The sequence below is a fragment of the Rhizoctonia solani genome, chromosome 11, assembly GCF_016906535.1.
Source record: "Rhizoctonia solani chromosome 11, complete sequence".
Lineage (NCBI taxonomy): Eukaryota > Fungi > Basidiomycota > Agaricomycetes > Cantharellales > Ceratobasidiaceae > Rhizoctonia > Rhizoctonia solani.
The window spans coordinates 1,210,604-1,231,976 of NC_057380.1; the positions used below are offsets into that span (position 1 = coordinate 1,210,604).

General features: G+C 44.1%; 4 protein-coding genes across 4 annotated transcripts; 2 read left to right on the plus strand and 2 right to left on the minus strand.

Moving 5' to 3' along the window:
• Window positions 1-95: 95 nt before the first annotated feature.
• On the minus strand, window positions 96-2,349 carry RhiXN_10412 (Retrotransposable element Tf2 protein; the record flags this gene model as incomplete). The annotated part of the gene is made up of 2 exons (XM_043330228.1): window positions 96-1,453; window positions 2,343-2,349. 2 exons carry the CDS (start codon window positions 2,347-2,349, stop codon window positions 96-98), a joined length of 1,365 nt encoding a protein of 454 aa, XP_043184325.1.
• A 1,289-nt stretch (window positions 2,350-3,638) lies between these two features.
• Window positions 3,639-5,460, plus strand: RhiXN_10413 (uncharacterized protein; the record flags this gene model as incomplete). The annotated part of the gene is made up of 9 exons (XM_043330229.1): window positions 3,639-3,720; window positions 3,776-3,795; window positions 3,857-4,009; window positions 4,066-4,109; window positions 4,191-4,381; window positions 4,438-4,802; window positions 4,853-4,911; window positions 4,965-5,004; window positions 5,056-5,460. The coding sequence occupies 9 exons, from the start codon at window positions 3,639-3,641 to the stop codon at window positions 5,458-5,460; spliced, it is 1,359 nt and encodes a 452-aa protein (XP_043184326.1).
• A 3,221-nt stretch (window positions 5,461-8,681) lies between these two features.
• On the minus strand, window positions 8,682-8,983 carry RhiXN_10414 (uncharacterized protein; the record flags this gene model as incomplete). Its single annotated transcript, XM_043330230.1, has 2 exons — window positions 8,682-8,780; window positions 8,846-8,983. 2 exons carry the CDS (start codon window positions 8,981-8,983, stop codon window positions 8,682-8,684), a joined length of 237 nt encoding a protein of 78 aa, XP_043184327.1.
• Window positions 8,984-16,672: 7,689 nt separating this feature from the next.
• RhiXN_10415 (Transposase) lies at window positions 16,673-17,456 on the plus strand (the record flags this gene model as incomplete). The annotated part of the gene is made up of 3 exons (XM_043330231.1): window positions 16,673-16,682; window positions 16,742-17,097; window positions 17,166-17,456. The coding sequence occupies 3 exons, from the start codon at window positions 16,673-16,675 to the stop codon at window positions 17,454-17,456; spliced, it is 657 nt and encodes a 218-aa protein (XP_043184328.1).
• Between the last annotated feature and the right edge of the window lie 3,917 nt (window positions 17,457-21,373).

The window sequence follows — 21,373 nt, forward strand, 5'->3', positions numbered from 1 at the left end:
AAAAAGTGGGGCATTTCTATTGATACTATTCGATATGTTACAAAATTCAAAACAACCAGAGTCCTTGGGGTCCTTGCGCGCGGCAGCAGGTACCCTTAGTCTTTTCCCGATTCGGGTCCAGACTCTTCGCCAATTTTGGCGGCTTCCTTTTTGACGCCTTCCTCCTTAGGCGTGGCCTTCCAGCCAGTGCGGCATTCTGCAAACTTATGCCCTGCTTTTCCGCATTTGATGCAGAGGCCTTCAGCCCTGCGGCGGTTTCGCTCCTCCTCGGAGACAAAATTAGGATCGCTGGATAGGCGCCCTGGTCTCGTGGCCTGTTGGCCAGTACTTGCCCCCCTATTGGGGGTGGTGTTGGAGGTGCCAGACTTATTACCCTTAGGCGGGTGGCTGGCGCGCTCTTCTCGGAGGGCGTTGTCAATGACCAGAGCCGCGTTCTGCAGCTCAAGGAGGGTGGTGGGGCGCCGTTCCCGAGTGGCGAGGAGACGGCTGACCTCCCAGTGGAGGCCACGTGCGAATTGCCCACAAAGGGCGGCGTCGTTCCAGTCCAGGTCCATGGCGATGGTCCTGAACTTAGTGATGTACTCAGCGCAGGTTCCTGTCTGAGTAAGGTTTGTGATCTGCTGCTCAGCAGCTCGTGTGGCATCCGGGTTCCCAAATGCGGCCAGGAATTCCCTCTTAAAATCCTCAACTGTTTGAATGATGGCCCTGTGGGACCCTAGTTGGTCGAGGTGGGGGTGTGCCCAGGCTCCTGCCATGTCCTTCATGTTCATCAGGAGGAATGATAGGACCTCCTGATCGGTTGGGAACATCCGCTGATTGAGGCAGACCCATGCCATCATCCTAGTGAGCCATTGCCTGGACTTGTTTCCAATTTTCCCCGTATAGGCGTCAGGGTGGTCCACCTTGACGGGGGCTTGATAAGCGACTACTGGAGCCGCTGGTTGAGGGGCAAGGGGGGATTGGAGCCTGATAGGCGAAGGTGGAGCGGGAGTATGGACTCTCGGGGGGGCCCGGACAGGGGTTGGTTGGGCAAATGTGAGGGGGGGTTTGGTGGGGTTAGCCCAGGCAATGAGGGGCGCACTAGGCGCTGGAAGAGTGTCGGTTTTGGGTATGGGCCTGGGCGTGGCCTCCACTGCCGGGGGTTTCCGGTCTTCTGGTGTGTGGGGTTGGGGCCCCCCGCTAGCCTTGATTCGAGTGAGGGTTTGGTTGACTGCTCCCATCCAGTCTTGGGCTTCCTTGTTGACTTCCTTGATTTCCTCGAGTTCCCGCTCGAGCCGGATGACTTGGTTTTGCAATCCCAAGAGGAGGGAGATTGCGCGGCTGAGGGATATTTCCCCGTAGACCTCTGGTTGGAGATCTCCTGACTCATTGGCGGTTGCCGGAAGAGCGGGTCCCAGCTCTCCTTGATCGAGAGGGGACGGGGACGAGCGGTGCTCCGGGAGCAGGTTGCCATCTCATGGGGATATGAGCGGCCTTGGTGGGAAGTGGCGCGTTGGGAAGCGCGAGAGGAAGCGCAAGAGGGGGTGCGGGACGTAATGATGGGCGAGTGGGGGATAGTGGTGCCTGTGACAGGACTTATGGGTCGCTTTATTGTTCTAGCGCTAAGAACTTGCGTCAACCGCCTAGCGTTGGACAGTCCCTATCAACCAATCAACTGCCGTGTGCGGGCGTGATGTGGGACGGGTTTTCTGCAAGCGGGTGGATCTGCTGACTAGTTCCGCTGACAAAAGGTGCGGTGACCGGTGGTACGCGGACAATTAGAATCCGTCTGCCTTATAGCAATTCGGTACTACTGGGGCCGACGCTAGTTTGATTATTGATAGCGAAAGGCAAGCCCAATCAGGTGATTTCCCTTGTGCTAGTACAGGGGACCTTTTGTTTGTTGAGACTAAGTGGGGTGTGCTTGGTGGGCACGGTTTGCAACCGACTTAAGGTCGATTACCTAGTGTCCTAGACGTCTGTAAGGACGTCGAGGGGGTTGGCGCTTGCGGCCGGATGTATCTAAGTGGAGAACCGCGTAAGGCGGCGGCAAGCTATCCTACGACAACGACCAGCTATACTACGGTGATCAAGGCCGTAAGGGCAATGACCAACTATGTAACTACAGCAAGAGAGCCGCTTAAGGCGGTGTGGACTAAGTAGCTAAGTGGGTTACTGGGCTTAAGGCCCTTGTACAGTGATGGGGATGCGACAAGAGGTAATCAACCTGGGTGTTACCATGGTTGGTTGGCCTCCTTATATATTCTACAGAGTGACTAATTACAAATACATCATATCCAATATGTAATCCAATAAGAACCCCGTTCCGCAGTTGGCCTTACTCATGCATACGTGTCACTGACGTGTCATAGTGATGTCATCAGGTGGAGGTGGCTACGTGTGCTGAGGTAAGCGCGGAAGGGGACGTGGCTTGGCGCTTAGCGTATGATATAAGCGCCGAAGTCACGTGATTGAAAATGTTGTCCGTTTGTCTTCGTTTAAATTCGAGAAAATGGGAATAAATTCCCTGGTATCGAGTGTGTCTACGACAATAGCCACATGGGAAGCATGACGCTTCAGGACCAACTAAATCACGCAGTTGCTGCACTGATCTGTGCCTCAGGGGCCCTGGCTTGACTTATTGACTATCCAGAGTGGACTCACTACAGCCGGTTACTCAACCCCAACTATACGCCCCCAAAATCAAATTATATTTGTGACCGGATCATTCCTGCCAAGGCTTGACGCGCTGTTCTCCATATGCAAGAGCACCTCCAAGGCAAGACAAACATTAGTTTGTCATTCAATGGGTTGACCGCAGGGCACCTGTTACAACCTCCTTAACTATACCACTGGATTCGGACGATTTTTCTGATATTTTTACTATTTTTTACGGACTTCATATCGGTTGTTTTTCGATCACGTGATCTCGGCGCTTATTATGCCGAGATGCCGTGCCGAGATGCCGTGCCAAGGGCGCTTAGGAGAAATCCACGCTTCTGCGCAGCCCGCAGCGCGCTTCTCATTTGTCTTATGTACTTCCTTTCTCACGTGCACAGACCATGTAGATAGTGCGCTCTTGTCTATATATACAGCAGGGAAATTGCTTGGAGACCCCAAGTTGATTTTACCTTGTCTCATACCATTGAGGAGGACCTTCAGCCAGCTAAGTAGCCGGCCCCCAGTAGTACAGAAGTTAACCCCTTACTTGCGCTCACCACAACTCCCAGGCCTAAGGCCCCCATTGTCACCAGTAGTTAGTAGAAGTCCACCTTACGTGGCAGTAGTATAGCCTAGTTCAATAGTTAGATAAGCTTTGTCAGTAGTAGTATGGCCGTAAGCGCCCGCCCACTAGCAAGTACCCAACCTTACAGTTGGCGTACAACAGCACCAGCCAGTTTACACAATCCATGTCTGCACCCCTGATTGGCGTACTTTCTTATACCGTGCAGACATCTTCTATGGGTTGCATAACGCAAGCTACATCATTGATTTCTTGGACCAGGCAAGTTGCAATAATTTATTTTGATTTTCTTCTTTGCTGACTGCGCATTTATGCAGGTAATTAAAGAAATTGGGCCGCATTGGATTGCCTCCATTGTATTGGACAATACTGCAACAACCAAGAAGGCGCGACAAGAAGCTTTGGGAAAGTACTTATGGATCCTCAACCTGGCCGACCCAATTCACAAGTTCAACTTGTGCATCCAGGACATCTGTTGAGACCCTATCTGGCAGGAGGTGAGTGTCTCAATGATCATTTTGTTCCATCATTCTTATTTTTTTCACTTTATAGTCACTCAAGCAACTACAAAAGTTGCTCACTCATTTTAAAATGTCAAACTATGCCACTGGTTGACTGAATAATGCTTGTAAGCTTGAAGGAGTTCTACAAAGTCTTCAAAGCATTGGGAATACGCAATTTGCAACAATATACTATGCTGCAACATCTGTACTTGACAACCTCCCTGCACTCTACAGGATATACCAAACTAAAGAGATTGACACTAAGGGGACACCACTACCTAGTGTACGTATATATTTATTCACAATCATTCTTACAGCTCAACCGTATTTGACCTTTAGATTGTTGCTGAAGCACTTGACGAGACAACTGTCACGGCACTCAAGTTCTGACAAGATCTGAAGGAACTTGTCAATATCCTAGAGCCCTTTGCTTGTGCCCTACTATGCCTTGAATCAACCCGTAGTAGCCTATCAGACGTTTACTTCTTTTGGCTGGGAGCGCTTGCAGCATTGGATCATCACTTTAAGTCCCAAAACTGTCTTCTTCTGCCGCAGGATTGGGGCCGTCTCCACTGCATTGCATTGAAGCGTTTCAACAAGGCAATCAATGACGCACCAACTGATGGGTATGTGACGGCGTTCTTCTTAGACCCACGTAAGCATCATATACGCAATATACATGTGTTATTATCCAGCTAATTTTTGTGGTAGGTTATCATGATGTTGCTATTTATGCTTCCTCAAACGCCTGCTCCCGTCAGGCCACTGTTCTGCCTCCGGTTGATTGTCCTCAAACCTCTAATCCACAGCAACTAAACAAGTACATCCTCAATTGTGTTCAAAAGCAGTTATTTGCTATGCTAAAAGCGGAACTGGAGGCTGCCAAGGACATCCCCCATCACCCACTTCATGCGTATAGCCAAGACGCGCTAGTTGCAAAGGAACAACTGCGTGAACAACTTGATTGCTATTACTGGGCTGATCAACAATTTCTTTCACAATATCTTATGCCCAATCAATCCGCTCTCCAATACTGGCGCTCACAAAAGCAGTTTGAACATATGTTTATACTTGCAGTACGTCTTGCTATGTACCCCAATCCATGTATTATCTGACATTTCTCTAGCATTTGGCAGAGAAGCTTTTTTCCATCTTACCAAACTCAATGTGCAACAAATGCGCTGGGTCTAGATTGACCTATCTTTATTCTAAACTGCAACACGCCTGGATGCAAACAGCATGATCAAACAGATTCAGTTCATGCAATGGGAGTCTCTGGTGGGTTTTCCTGTTCTCTTTTTTCCTTACACTAACATACACATCCTACAGGTGAATGGTTTGTTTTCAAAGAGACAGGAGAAGAAGCTTCCTGTCCTTTTTCGATTTTCTGATCTTCCTAGCAACTTCCAGCCCAATTGTCAGGCTGACAAAGATGCTAGCAAAATCGCACCCGCACTTGAGGACAAGTGTGGAGATGAATGGCTTGATTGCAGCAGAGCTGCGGCCCCCATTGCTGATACCAGCAATAACAAAGAAGACACAAGATTTGAGGATATTATCAATCTGACTTTGCAAGAGCTACTTGCCCTTTTTTCTAGCTACAACTCATCAATGCACGCCGCTGATTCTGAGTCTCACTTGCCGCACGGTACAAAAGGCTTGGAAGGTGTTAGCAAGGAATCCAAAGGCCCGCAGCGTGCAATTTGGAGGGCAAGAGATATAAATTGGGACTAAACTATGTATTTACATGTATTATTTTTATAAACAGATTGTATGCGCCTTAGATTACGCAAGCCAGGCTCCCCCCAGTTACTGACTTGGTTAGTATTATTACGTAAACACTAGCACTAACTGTGGCGCTGTCAGTAACATTAGTAAGCAAACCTAGCCGCACCCTAGCTAGAGTAAGCAGGCTTGTGGTTACTTGGTGTGATGATTAAGTGATTTGTGCCCTGGCTTGTGTGATGGGTCCATTCTGTCATAACCCATATCTGGAGGGGTTATTACCATATATCCACTGTCAAAGATATATATAGTATATATGCACAGTGATATATTAATAATAAGTTGCTGGGGGACGTTGCACTCCCCCTGCCCCCCTAGCCGCGGGCCAATGTTAAGGGAGCCCGCGGGCAAGGTCTGAATAATATATTATTATAGAAGAGATTATGTCATCCCCCCCCCACCTCAAATCCGTAGTAGTTTAGTATAGTATTTGATAAAGGACTGGAGGGGGGGAGGTCATGTGACCTGGACTTAGAGAATATCACTAAGTCCAGCCATGTCGACCATAAGTCTCTTATATGTGGGAACCTGGAGGTTCTGAGTGCATATGTGCGAGTATATGCGTGCTTGCGGTCATGTTGGTGTGCAACATGAGTGTGTTGGAGGCTTGACAAGGTCAGGACTCATGGAAAGAATGGAGTGGGTCATGACACATTCCGTTGGGTTATACATATATTCAGCCTGGTTCAGTACGGTGCATGTACGGTACATGAAATGATAATGAGGTTTAAGTTAGTATGTACATGGCATCAATAACTTCTGACTATTCTTCATCCTTGCAAGTCACGCTCTCAAACAGATGAGAGACAAAATGACCATTGGGCTCAATCTCAATCCCAGTCTCTGTAACACCATCCAGACGGCTCTGCAGCGCCAACGCAACATGTGCTTCAAACTTGCATATATTTGAGTTGGAAGCAGAGGGTGAGTTCTCTGGCAGTTACGGTCAACTTGCTCAACAAGAATACTTGTTCGACAATACAGACAAGGCTTGCGCAGGGAGGACGTTCATTGCAATCTGGTACAGTATTGGGTATGTATTACTGATGATTCTGCCAATAAATAATAAGCACTACAGCAATGATTTGAAGAGTCTAGTACTTATGACCAGTACTCTACCAGGTCCAAGCTACCCATTGTCTTGGCCAACAAAGGGCTTGTCAAGGTAGCGCTGGTACTTTCCTGCACAATTTGTTGGTTGCACTTTTCAACCTTGAAGGGGCTTGGCCCATTGTCCCAGCTGACCGTCTCTGATGTACTAGAAGTTCTGCTGGGTTCAGGCATATATACATTGAAATAGTCCTATTGTCAGAGCCAACAACTACCAGAAGGTAAGCCAAACAAGCTATTGCCTAATATAGGATTATCAGTGAGTGGGATCTAACAATGCTCAAGGCAATTGCCAGATAAGGGGTAGGACAAGACCTTAATAAGTAAAGTGCACTATGCTATTAAGATAGCAGGGCTAAAACCAAGGCGGGACTTTACACTCAAGGTGCACCTGATTGTATGCCAAGGGTAGGTAGTGTTGGAGGGATAAGAGGTCAAGTTCTGAGGCTAAGGCTCTCAGAACCCTCCTTATATTCAACAGAGAAGGGGAAGAGTAATTACATGTACAAACATAACAACAAAGATAAGGTCACATGACCAGAGATAAGAAAACAAGCACATGACTAAAGATCATGTGATGAGATTACATAATAAGCGCTCAGCGCCTAAATAGCATAAAGATGCATATATCCATAAATCTTCATGAAAATAGCGCATATATTCACTATTTCTTCGACTTAGTGGATTCTAAGGTGGTCACGCCTCTAGGGCATGACACTATTGAACTGTACTTACAAGGACAGAGGCTGCAGGCCTGGGCTGGATGCATTGGATGCATGGTGCAGATTTATGCCTGCAGTAACAACTTGCAGATATCCAGAGCTCTGGGCCTGGCCAGCTCAACAAGCCAATAATGTTGAACATGCAACAGGCAGTGGGGCCAATCTTGTTGAATTTGCAGCATCTAAGACAAAAAAGATGTAAGTACTAATAGTATATTTAATTCAACAACACCAACTGTTCCCCAAACTCAATCCTTGGAGACAGCAAAAAAAAAATGGCACATTTATTCCTTTCCTTAGCTATATCTGCACTCAAACAAACTCCATACAACTACACCTGTTGGCAAGTGTTTGCTCATGCCAATACTGTCTATCTATGGTATACATCAGGTAGGCAAAAGACCAAGCCAGACCCTCAATCATATGGTTGCCCTGAATCAACCCCACCTGATCCCAGCTTGTGAACTTTTCTGCAAGGCAAGCCAAGTGCAAATTGCCCATGCTTGGCCTCAGACACAACACTACTATAAGATAATGTAAATCTGTAACAGCATTGGTAGCAATATTACTTTAACTAATAATGTGGGAGAAGTCATGGGAGAAGTTGGCAGCTGGGGTGGACAATATCAGTAGTGGTTGACTACTGGTAAGATATGTGTGGGACCTGGCCAGGGAAGAGAACAGGTTGCATTGGGTTTGCATAGGGTTGTTTCCCACAGGGCATAAACAAAGCTGACTAAGATACCTGTGGCTCATGTAATCAGGTCAGGTTGTGGCAAAACCTGTAATCTGTGGTGGGCAGATGGTGCACAGGGAGACACAGAATAATCAGATTGGCCATTAACTAACAAACATCATTAGGTCACTAGGTCATAAGCAACATAATGGATGTGTCAAAAGCAACTACAAATCAAGTGGCTCTACCTCCAAACCTTCCCAATTGTTCAATATACAGTTCCCCTCAAAACCTCTTGTGTGTGTGAATTTGACTTATGAGCATGTAACTTGGGAGCCAAGCGGCATAAAATAATATGAAAAATACTTTTAGAAAGCAAAGCATCATAGCTGCATAATAAGTTAGGTTACAGCATATCCAGTCTACAAAGTGAGGAGATGTGGATGAAACAATATCAAATGTACATGTAAGAGGTTATGAGGCATGGTATCATACTTCATAGGACAGAGACATTCATAAGGAATTGGTTTGCCTTTTTTCTCCAAAACCATAGCCATATGTTCTGGCATGCTTTCAATGAGGCCCTGACAATAATCTTGTCCAAATTTGTTCCAGACAGCCTGAACTCAATCCCAAACTATAGCATCCCATTGGGCAGCTCCTCATACTTGCCAAGGTGCCTCTTGAGCTCCACCCATAGATCTCAATGGGGTTTTGGTTGGGAGAATTTGCTGGCCACTCAAGACACTCAATTCCATGATCTTCAAGCCATTTCACAACAATTTTTTGCTTTGTGGGCACTTGCATTATCATGCATATATATCACCTTGTCTGTTCCATCCCTAAATGCTCCAGGCTCTGCAGGAATTTGTCCTCCAAAATCTACATAAACTTCCTTGGTCAACAATGCTTCTATCTTGGTACCATGCCCAGTCCCTAGCCACCCCATACATCCCCAAAACATGAGTGATCCTCTGCCATGGTTGGCAGTTGGGATTGTCAGCCAGTCACTAATCCCCTCCCCTGGCCAAGCCCAGGCCCAATGAACGCTGTCCAACCACAAGCAGTTGATTTTGGTCTTGTCAGACCATGGAACATGCTGCCAGTCTGCTACAGTCCAATCCTTGTGAGCCTGAGCAAATAGAAGTTGCTCCTGTATTGTCATAACCCATATCTGGAGGGGTTATTACCATATTATCCACTGTCAAAGATATATATAGTATGTATGATGCACAGTGATATATTAATAATATAAGTTGCTGGGGATGTTGCACTCCCCCTGCCCCCTAGCCACAGGCCAATGTTAAGGGAGCCTGCAGGCAAGGTCTGAATATGTCCTGGACACAGTCACATGACCAGTACAAGTGGTTGCATGCTGGCCCAAGCCCAAATTTGGGGGGTTGCAGGTGTAATCATGTGTTGTCAGCAGAGGAATAATAGGGCTCTATGGCTTAGTAGTCAAGCTAGTTCAATTCTGTTGTAAATTGGGGGAAAAGAGGTTGAGACTCTGGTGCTGAGCAGAGTCTGTGTTGCAAGATTCCCAATTTCCAAGCTAAGTAAAGAAGTAGCTTCTTTAGGGTTCTCTGGGTCTAGCTATCTTAAATACAATCAACTACAGATATATCCTTTCACAGTGTAAAGTGTCTTAGTAAGTATTTCTGTAAGAGCAAGAGTACTGGCTCAGGTTCCCTTTGGCAGAGATAGTTATGTAAGTTTCACTCCTAGTTGCAGGAACTAACTGGTTACTTAGTATATATCCTTCTTGAAGGATGATTGCCTTCTGTTCACTTAACCTAAGAACTCTGTATCAGGTCTACAACCTTTCCACACTATGGGTACTTGGGAGATCCACTTATACAAGTTTAAGTTATTTGAAATCTTGAGGCACAATTATCACACAGTTGAGGGGGGCAAGCCCAAACCCAAGAGTGACAGTCAACAGTAACAGTGAGGTGGAGTAAAGTGGGTGGTGCCCTCCAAGGGTATGCAAGAGTCCCCTTTTATACCCTAGAGTGGCAAGGTTACTGAGTCATTCACCTAGTCAGAGTATGAGTATAACTTGCTTAGCACTGTGCTTCCTAAGACTTTGATTGGTGGGTGGGAAGGCACAGATATGACTAGGATGGAATGTGACTGCTCTTGGGTTGAACTGCAATTAGTTAAAAATAGAAACATCTAAATACATGACTCAGTCTATCAAGAAATGCTTGGCAGCCAATGAGCACTTAGAGTGAGTCATTAGTGTGAGTCATTCTGGTGGCAAGCAGAATGACTCATAAGCAGGATTTGCAGTGCCACTAGAAATTACTAGATAAGGAGAACCTTAGTAATCTCATGAGAGGTATGACTCAGCTAAGCTAGGAATAAGGTTCATTTCCCAAGTTAGAGCTAGTCATGTGATGAGCTAGATGTAAAGATATAAATATAATGACTAGTAAGGTACTTGAGCCACATAGACAGAATCTTGTGAAGCTAATATCTCTATGAGATCTTATTGTATGAGCATGTGGCAGGCAGAGTTAGAACAAGCAAAAGGAGCTCTATTGAACAATATGTAACACACACAGTCAATATGAGCATTACATAGAGTAATGGCAGGAATAATGGAAAATAGGAGACAAATGGCCATTAAATCAGAAAGTCAGATATATGCAGATTATTGTGGATGGTGAGCTGTGAATGAAATACCATGTGATACATAACAAATTCTGGCTAGTTCTATTTACCTCTGTTTATGACACCAGGTCAATGGGGTAGGCCAGGGCAACCAAAGATGTAGTCATGGGCAAGGGGGCTGTTAAGAGTTGTGTAAGTACAGGATTAAGAAAAGATTACTATATACAGAATGTATAGGAAAGTAACCAAGAGCTAGTATCAAGTATCAGAATATATGCACAGAATATATGCACAATATATGCTAGGTTTATCAGGAATAAACAACTCCTAACAAATAGTCAAGCAACTATGAAGTGCAGGTGGTTGGTTATGTATAGTACCTCAGACTAATGTTACTTAAGCCTAAGTGTTAACCCCTACAAATTATAACACCAAAACTGCACTATTTTTCTAATATTTTTACTACTTTTATGGACCTTATATCTTTTGTTTTTCAATCATGTGATCTTGGTGCTTACACATGCCAAGATGCCATACTGAGATGCTGTGCCAAGGGTGCTTAGGAGAAATCCATGCTTCTGTGCAGTCCACAGTATGCTTCCTTTTCACATGTGGCTTCTATTTTACACATGCACAGTGTCATGACCCATGCCTTTGCTGGCATGTCTCCTGACCAAGCCACCTACTAATAGGATATTCCACAGTCTTTAGAAGGCCGCATATACTCACATATATGCAGTCAGAGCTGTCATTACTCTAAGGGCTCATGACTTAGAGACTGTTGAATGCCAACTGTAAGGTTGGGTACACGCTAGTGGGCAGGCACTTGTGGCTGTACTACTACACTGGCTTATGGAATCTAACTAACTAAGGCTATCTACTAACTAAGTAAGTTGCTTAAGGCAATGACCAACTATCTACTGTCAATGCAAAGGGGCCGGAGGCCTGGAGGTGTGGTAGGTAAGGTAAGGGGTGAGTGTATCTGTTACTACTGAGGGCTGGCTACTTAGCTGGCTGGCTACCTTCTCTAATGAGTAAGAGACAAGGTAAAATCAACTTGGTGTTCCCAAGCAATTTTCCTGCTGTATATATAGACAAAGGCGCACTATCTACATGGTCTGTGTGCATGAGAAAGGAAGTACATAAAGGAAATAAGAAGCGTGCTGCGGGCTGTGCAGAAGCGTGGATTTCTTCTAAGCACCCTTGGCACGGCATCTTGGCGGGGCATTTTGGCATAGTAAGACACCAAGATCACGTGATTGAAAAAGTAAAAATAACAAGTTTGTAAAAAATAGTAAAAATATTAGAAAAATCAGGCAAATCCAATGGTATAAGTAAGGAGGTTGTAACAGAGACTGACAGTCCACCAGGGTCACATGACCTCCCCCCCTCCAGTCCTTTATCAAATACTTTACTAAACTACTATGGATTTGAGGTGGGGGGGGATGACATAATCTCTTCTATAATATATTATTCAGACCTTGCCTGCAGGCTCCTATAACATTGGCCCATGGCTAGGGGGGCAGGGGAGTGCAACATCCCCCAGCAACATATATTATTCATATATCACTGTGCATCACATATACTTATATATCTTTGACAGTGGATATATATGGTAATAACCTTTCCAGATATGGGTTATGACAGCAGCATTGCTGCTGTTGTTGGTGCTCTCTCTGCTTGAGGGAGCATATTGGCTACCATTGCTTGCAGTATTACATGGGTCTATGCATTGTCTTTTCAGCCACTTGCAATCCTTTGCTGCTTTGCTTTGCTTTTTCAAATGCATTGAGAAAGACAATCAACAAAAAATGGCATTGGAAGGGGACTAGGTATGTACAAGTGACCAAAACCAAAGTTGGAACAAGGATCCTGAGGACTGAAAAATTTTTTATTACAGATTCTGGTTCTTCTTGTCAAGGCGCATCAAATGGTCAAATTCCTGCCCTGCCAGCCTTGCTTGGTCAGCTTGCCCTGAGCCAGGGTCCACCCAAAAAGAGGTGACTTGTGCCACTGTAGTATAGCCTTAGATAGCAATTTGCACTGTTTAGTATGGCCTTAAGTGCCTGCCCACCAGTGTGTAACCCACCTTACAGTGCGGTTACAACAGCGCTGAATAACCTCTATGCTATTTACAGTGAGTCAATCACTAAAGTAAATTTGCAGATAAGCTGTTAAAGGCTTGTGTGTATATGTCAATATATAAGAGTAAAGTAGGATAAAAGTGGGATACATCAGAAGTGTCTTGAAAAGGATCTTTTATACCCTGAGAAGGCGCACAAACAAGTATATACATTGATATCAAGAGGGGGTACAGGAGGTACAGGTGGCAACTGAAACACTTGAGGGAGTTAATACTTTGGTACATAGTAAATAACAACAGTCCCTGATATTTGCCCCAAGTGTTACACCCTTACAGTTTATACCACTAGAATCTCCTATTTTTTCTATTATTTTTAGTATGTTTTATGGACTCTTAATCTTTCTTTTTCAATCATGTGATCTTGGTGCTTATTATGCCAAGATGCTGTGCTGAGATGCTGCCCCAAGGGCACTTATTGCAAATCCATGCTTCTGTGCAGCCTGCAGCATGCTTCTCTTTTCACATGTAGTCTTCTTTTTCACACATGCACAGACCACTTGTAGATAGCACCTTTGTTATATATATGGAGGAAAAATTGCTTGGAGACCCCAAGTCAATTTTATCTTGTCTTTCACCACAGACAGGTCCCAGTAGCCAGCTAAGTAGCTGGACCCTGTTATGGAACAGGATAAAGTAGTAAAGAATGGCAAAGCAAACATGATGTAGCCTTGGAATTAGTGTAGACAGACACATGTAAAGCAGATAGAAATATTCCTGGAATCTTTCTGTTATTTCTATTTTTTAATTGTGTAAATACTCAAGGTATTAAGGGAGAAACAGTCCCTTGAATGAAAAGCTTAATAGCTTGAGTCTAACTGAAAGACTGTTCTTAAGTAAGCACTCTGCTTTCCAGAAGCTGCTAACCCAAGTAGTCAAGAGGAAGGTCTGGGCCTCACTAAGAGCACAGCTTGTTTCAGCCTTTTCCTAGAGTGTCTTAGTGAGGGGAAGGATATTTTTAGAACTGGAGGCTAACTCTTATAAGGCATAGCTTTGTGAGATAGGCTCTCACTTAACTTTTCATCTTTTCATCTTGTCATGTACCTTACCCTACTGTATATAGTAATCACAGGCCTCTAAGGGTATAAATAACCCCTTGAACTGGCCTTTTGAATGCATCACATTTTACCATCCTCTCTCAGCCTAGTGTGAATCTTAAGAACTTCTTCTATTGATCTCTTTAAGTATCATACATAGTAAATTAGCCTAAAGGCTCTTAAGTTTGGCACATATAGCCTCTAGGATGGCCCCAACCTATACAGGGAACCTAGAATCAGCTCAAGTACAACCCTGCTAAGACTCTCTGGCAGTCTGCTAAAGTATTTGGTGCTTCCACAACACCTTTACCTCCTTGTCAGCTGTTGGAGACAGGGAAAAAATTTCCATAATTCTCAATTAAATTGCACTGAGTTCCAGAGACTGACATTTAGGTTTTGTACTACTCTGTCTGTACCTTGCATTGCCTGCTGAACAGTAATACACACATTACTAGTTATTGGTAGGGATCACCCTGATACTAACTACTCTACTCTTATAGCAAGATAACTAGTTACTTTAAATACTCTGATTACACTAGCATAGACTTCTTGTCTTACTCTTCCTTCTAAGCTTTTACCTTTTATAGTTAGATTGTTACCTTATTTGACTTTTCTTCTTTTGGTTACTTTCTTTCCTCTTTAGAGTATTTAGTTTTATTACCTTTTTTCCCTATCTATAACAGACCCTCAGAAGTACTTCTGTTGAGAGTTGTGTAAGTACAGGAGTAAGAAAGAATTACTATATACAAAATGTATATGGGAATAGCTAACTAATATTAGGAATCAGAATATATGCACAGAATATATGCACAATATAGGCTAGGTTATCAGGAATAACAACTCCTAACAAATAGTCTAGCAACTATCAAGTGCAGGTGGTTGGTTATGTATAGTACCTTAGACTAATGTTACTTAAGCCTAAGTGACTAAGGGTACACTGAGCAGCAAAAGTATTGCAGGTCAGGAGAGGTCCAAAGTTTACCTCCATTGCTGAGCAGCCAATTGATGAATCCCATCCAAATTATACTGACACATGTGGCCATTGTGACACTATGTTTTAGCACAAAATCTCACAAATCTATCAAGAACTAAGCTCACAGCCCCACTTTTGCTGCAATGCAACCTGCAAAACTTTTGCCAATTGTGTTGAGCATCTTACAGATCTGCACATAACTGATTATGCAGTTCAGTATAAGTTCTGGTTTTTTGCACACACATTCTCAGTAATATGGGCCATTGCTGGACAGAGTATCAGCTTGTTTCACCCATTAGGGACTGTGTAACAGAACTGTCTTCTCAGGGCCAGTAAAAGAAACTCAAAATTGCAGTTACATTAAACTCAAGGCACTGTATGGGCTGGAATTGCTATAGGGTATCTCAGGTGACTGCTTGTACCTAGTGAGACTGTCTCCAAGACCATCCCATAGCTGGAACTGGCAATATGAGTGATTGCAGTGGGTTAGGCTGTATGAGCTGAAAATTGAAATGCCACCCATAAGCTGGAATCCAAGCCAAATGACATAGAACTTCTAGCAGTAGTAGACATAGATCAAGGGGATGCTGAGATCAGTTATCTATGGCAGCAGTGATGTGTACACAAAGATAGCATGCAGTATACACAGAGATTACAGTGAATGGGGGGGTCTCAAATTGAACATGCTCTAACTCTGTGATTGTCAATCAGGAAACAGCCAGTTCTCCATCATAAGGTGTGTCTTAGAGACACCTTCTATGATGAGTTTCAACCTTTTCCAATTCACAATCACAGAGTTAGAGCATGTTCAATTTGAGACCCACCCATTCACTGTAATCTCTGTGTATACTGCATGCTATCTTTGTGTACACATCACTGCTGCCATAGATAACTGATCTCAGCATCCCCTTGATCTATGTCTACTACTGCTAGAAGTTCTATGTCATTTGGCTTGGATTCCAGCTTATGGGTGGCATTTCAATTTTCAGCTCATACAGCCTAACCCACTGCAATCACTCATATTGCCAGTTCCAACTATGGGATGGTCTTGGAGACAGTCTCACTAGGTACAAGCAGTCACCTGAGATACCCTATAGCAATTCCAGCCCATACAGTGCCTTGAGTTAATGTAACTGCAATTTTGAGTTTCTTTTACTGGCCCTGAGAAGACAGTTCTGTTACACAGTCCCTAATGGGTGAAACAAGCTGATACTCTGTCCAGCAATGGCCCATATTACTGAGAATGTGTGTGCAAAAAACCAGAACTTATACTGAACTGCATAATCAGTTATGTGCAGATCTGTAAGATGCTCAAACAATTGGCAAAAGTTTTGCAGGTTGCATTACAGCAAAAGTGGGGCTGTGAGCTTAGTTCTTGATAGATTTGTGAGATTTTGTGCTAAAACATAGTGTCACAATAGCCACATGTGTCAGTATAATTTGGATGGGATTCATCAATTGGCTGCTCAGCAATGGAGGTAAACTTTGGACCTCTCCTGACCTGCAATACCTTTGCTGCTCAGTGTATGTACAGTGCTGTTCAAAACTGTTCACAGAGATGCTGTTTTCTTCATGAACAAGCCATTATTTCACCACTAGTGGGCGGACCAATTTGAAGTTTTACTCAGACAAGCACTATCACCTTCCCTATGTGGTGTATGTCTTTTGGTCTGATTTGGTTGAGAATTGACTGAGTAACAAACAAAATCATCAGGGTATGTCTGTGAACAGTTTTGAACAATGGGGTCTAGCCCCCCAATGATTTCATGGTGACATCAACCATGATGTCATATGATGTCATTCAATGATGTCATACTCTACTGGCAGGTTATTTAACCCCTCCCAATTGCTCTGAGTCTGCCTCAACCCTCTGGTCCTCTGCCTACCATGCCTAAAGGTTTGCCTCCCTCTGATGTCCAGTTGTTGATAAGCTCAAAAAAGGCCTTCACTTCTCAGAAGTTCACTCTCAAACTGGTGTCAGTCCTGGAATAATTAGCAGGACAAGGGCAATGCACTGTCCTGAGCTCCCCAAGCACTCTGGTGGCCACCCTTCTAAGCTCTCACCAAAAATTTGCCATGCCACCCACTTGTTGACTGGCCCTGCCCCCACAACCCCATGCCTAGTTGCTCAAGAGCTCTCTAGCACAAATGAGGTTGCTGTCTCAAGCCTTACTGTGCATTGGGCAGTGCAGAAAGCTGGTGTGGTGCTTTTTGTCAAGCCCAAAAAGCCAGCTATGACAAAGGAACATATCAAGGCACATTATGAATTTGCTATGGCACACCAGCACTGGACAATGGATGACTGGAAGAGGGTTCAATGGTCAGATAAGACCAAGATCAACAGATTTGGGTCAGATGGGCACTGCTATGCCTATAAAAGGGTTGGCCAGGCACCTCAGCCCCACCAGATCATCAAAACCCACAAGCATGGATGAGGCCATATCTGATTTGGGCATGCATGGGGTGGGAAGGCCTGGTTCATGTGCAGGATAGATGGGCTCTCACCAAGGAACTCTATGTGGAGATCTTAGAAGATGAATTCAAGCAAACTCTGGAGTACTATGGGTTGGACATGGAGAAGGTCATATTTATGCAAGACAATGCAAGCTCCCACAAGGCCCATATTGTACAAGACTGGTTCCAAGAGAGTGGCTTAGAGGTCTTTGAGTAGCCTGCTAACTCCTCAGACCTCAATCCAGTTGAAAACTTTGGGATCAAATCAAGAGGGAGCTTTGTAGCTATGAAACCCCTGCAAGTGGGATGTTGGAATTATTGGAGAGGGTGCAGGAGATTTGGGACAAAGTTAGTGCCCAGAAGTGCCAGGATTTGATAGAGAGTATGGCTAGGAGGATTCAGGCTTGGATCAAAGCCAAAGGTGGCCCAACCAAGTATTGATATTTGCTTGACTTGTATATCCTGTAGTCCATTGTTCAAACTGTTCACAGAGAGTGTTCCTTTGTTTTGAATGTATCTTCATCAAATCTCATTCAAACTGAATAAGATAAATTGTGTTAGACAGAGAAGATGCTACCAGATTTGCCAGATGAATTTCAAACTCATCATGTGACAATTGATTGAGTAACAACTGATACAGTACAAAAGCCCCAATTCTGTGAACAGTTTTGAACAGCACTGTATACTTAAGGTCTCTGGGATAGTACCTTAGGTAAGTGGGTTACCTGACTAATGTACAGGATTTATAGGATTTGCCTAATAAGTATAGGACATATAGATGCTTAAGTAAGACTTAAGACTTATGGGGTTTACCTAAAATATATCTAGGATTTATGAGATCTTGTAGATAAAGCTATCTACAATATAGGGGGTATGGTGGATTGAAACACTATCACTCAATCACAACAATCCTTACAGTATTGTTGCACTATACTCAATGTTGAACTCAACTACTGTGACAGTCAAGGGGCACAGGGTTGCAGTAAGTACACTAATAGGTTACCCTGTGTCTGTTGGGACTGGCCTATGGTCTTAGTGTGCCAAATAACCTCCTATGCTATTTACAGTGAGTCAATCACTAAAGTAAATGCACAGATAAGCTGTTACGGGCTTGTGTGTATATGTCAATATATAAGAGTAAAAGTAGGATGCATTAGAAGCATCTTCACAGGGTCCTTTTATACCCTGAGAAGGTGCACAAACAAGTATATACATGATTGATACCAAGAGGGGGTACAGGAGGTACAGGAGGTACATGTGGCAACTGAAACACTTGAGGGAGCCAATACTTTGGTACATAGTAAACAGGCAACAGTTCCTAATATTTGCCCCAAGGCAGTATTTACTTGTGTGGGTCCTTGGATGTCCCAAGACTAAGTGTTTCATCCTTGGAGTAAACAGTCCCAAAGGTAGGATACTGCTGCATTGGGTACTTACAATAAATGAGGCATAACTCTGCCAAATGTTGTCTGTTTTGGGAGTTTGACCCAGCATTCTGGAGCGCACAAACAGCAATTTGGCAGTGTGGGATGCCCAGGTAATGGAGAAAAGGCGCATTTAGTGTGTTGGTGCTTAAATGCTGATTAAGCGCCAGAGCACTTGCCTATGTGACAGGGGGGACCCTTAATATTTCTGTGTGTAGCCACAAGATAGAATCTTCAATCATAAGTATAACAAACAGGAGAAATATTACTTGTTACTGTTTATGTACTCAGCTGAATTTATATATTTAGATGAGTGAGAAAACAGCATATATGCTAAAGATATTGCATATTAAGGGTATTCCTGAGGTTCATAGGTTTTGCAAAGGTTGCGATTGGATAGAGGGACCTTGAAAACCTCAGTTCGCATTTTTATCTTATTTCATTTACTGTAGTATTACTTGTGTAATTAATAAAATAAGTACAGATTATTGAAGAAACGTCATATCCATAACAACTTCACTCACCACACTCCAGTAGTACCCCCACTCCTCACCAGCTTAAGGCCCCTCACCAGCAATGGTAGATAGTGGATGTCTTCCCATAAGGCCTAAAGCAGTCCTATAGCTAACTCTAAGCAGTTCTAAACTGCTAATGGTCAGCCTGGCTTGGTGGTGCTGGTTGACATGCAGCTAGCAGAATCCTGATTGGGATGTCATTGCTGGTAAAATTAAATACCAAGTTCCCCCCCAGAAGTAGCACAGCCACTTGTCAAACAGCTCCACTGCTGACTCCAGTGGCTCCAACTTTGCCTCAAAACCCCTCAACACTGCAATTGCTGCAGTCAGGCATTGTCAAGCACAGTGCCAATGTTACTTTGTCTGGGGGTATTTGCCAGCATTTACCCCTGCTGGTGGACAAGGGACAGAAAACAAACAGCTGGTTGCAAAGATTGATTGGAGTTGGCAATACTACTGTCTGCATTTGGAAAGCACCACAGTACCCAAAAGGGAAGCCAATGGTCATGGGACTGTGGGGCTATCAGCCAATCTTTAGCCCACAAAAGAGCAGGATAGCTTAGCTTCAGTGAGATCTAGTGCTGACAGGAAGACATCCATTTAGTTGTTGCCTTAAGCAACTTAGTATAGCAGTAGTTAGCCTAGATAGCTGATTGTCAGTGTTTAGTATGGCCATAAGCACCTGCCACTAGCAAGTACCCAACCTTACAGTTGGTGTACAACACCAGGGCAATGTTTGCCCCAAGGCAGTATTTACCTATGTGGGTCCTTGGATGTCCCAAGGCTAAGTGTTTCATCCTTGGAGTAAACAGTCCGAAAGGTATAATACTTTGGAATTGGGTACTTACAGTAAATAGGGCATAACTCTGCCAAATGTTATGCGTTCTGAGTGTTTGAGCTGTCGTGTTGGAGCGCACAAACAGGCGCACCTAGGCGCAAGCGATTTGGCAGTGTGGGATGCCTGGGTGATGGAGAAAGGTGCAATTAGTGCATCAGTCCTTAAGCACTGATTAAGCTCCACAACACTTGCCTATGCAACAGGGGGGACCCTGAATATTTCTGTGTGTAGCCACAAGATAGAATGTTATATAATAAATACCTCAAACAAAGAAATATTGCTAGCTACTGTTTATCTACTCAGCTGAATTTATGTACATTAAAATGAGTGAGAAAACAGTACATGTGCAGAAGATATTGCATATTGAGGGTATTCCTGAGGCTTATAGGTTTTGTAAAAGCTGCAATTGGAAAGAGGGACCTTGAAAACCTTAGTTTGCATCTTATCTCTTTATTACACTAGTATTACTTGTGTAAATAATGAAATAAGTACAGATTAATGGAGAAATGCCATATTTGAGACAGGGGATAGGGGCAGTGCAAACAAAAAGTAGCCCCCCCAATCCTCAATCCTCTGCACTCTCCCACCTCCATAAACCTCCTCCCCACTCACTGCTTCAACATCCCTGCTGAGAATGTGTTATCACACCCAGACCCTTGCAGGAAGGCAAGGGCTGTGCCAATGCACCTCTTGAGCTCAAGAAGAAACCCAGTTGCAAGAGAGGTGCAGTGATGTGGACAAGCAGCAAGTACATACACTTGTATTGCAAGATCTTGGTGATATGCTGTCATGACCCAACTGTAATGTTGGTCACATGCTAGTGGCAGGTGCTTAAGGCTGTACTAAACAAGGCAATTGTCTAACTAAGGCTATACTACTGTATCTAAGACATGTAAGGCATTGACTAACTAGCTACTGGTGATGGTGAGGGGCCTTAGGCTGGTATGGTGCAGTGTACTACTGGTGCAGTGTGAGTTAGGTACTTCTGAAGGACCCAGCTACTTAGCTGGCTACTGGTAACCTGTCTGGTGTGAGAGACAAGGTAAAATTAACTTGGGGTCTCCAAGCAATTTCCCTGCTGTATATTAACAAAAGAATTGTCTACAGGGTGGTCTGTGCATGTGAGAAAGAAGTAGGAGAAGTGTGCTGCAGGCTGTGCAGAAGTGTGGATTTGCAATAAGCACCCTTGGCATGGCATCTCAGCACGGCATCATGGCATAGTAAGCACCAAGGTCATGTGATTCAAAAAACAAGGATAAAGAGTCTGTAAAAAATACTAAAAATATCAGAAAGAAGAGGCAATCCCAGTGGTAAAATTATCAGGGGTGTAACATTGCCCCCCCCTTTAAAGGCTCTT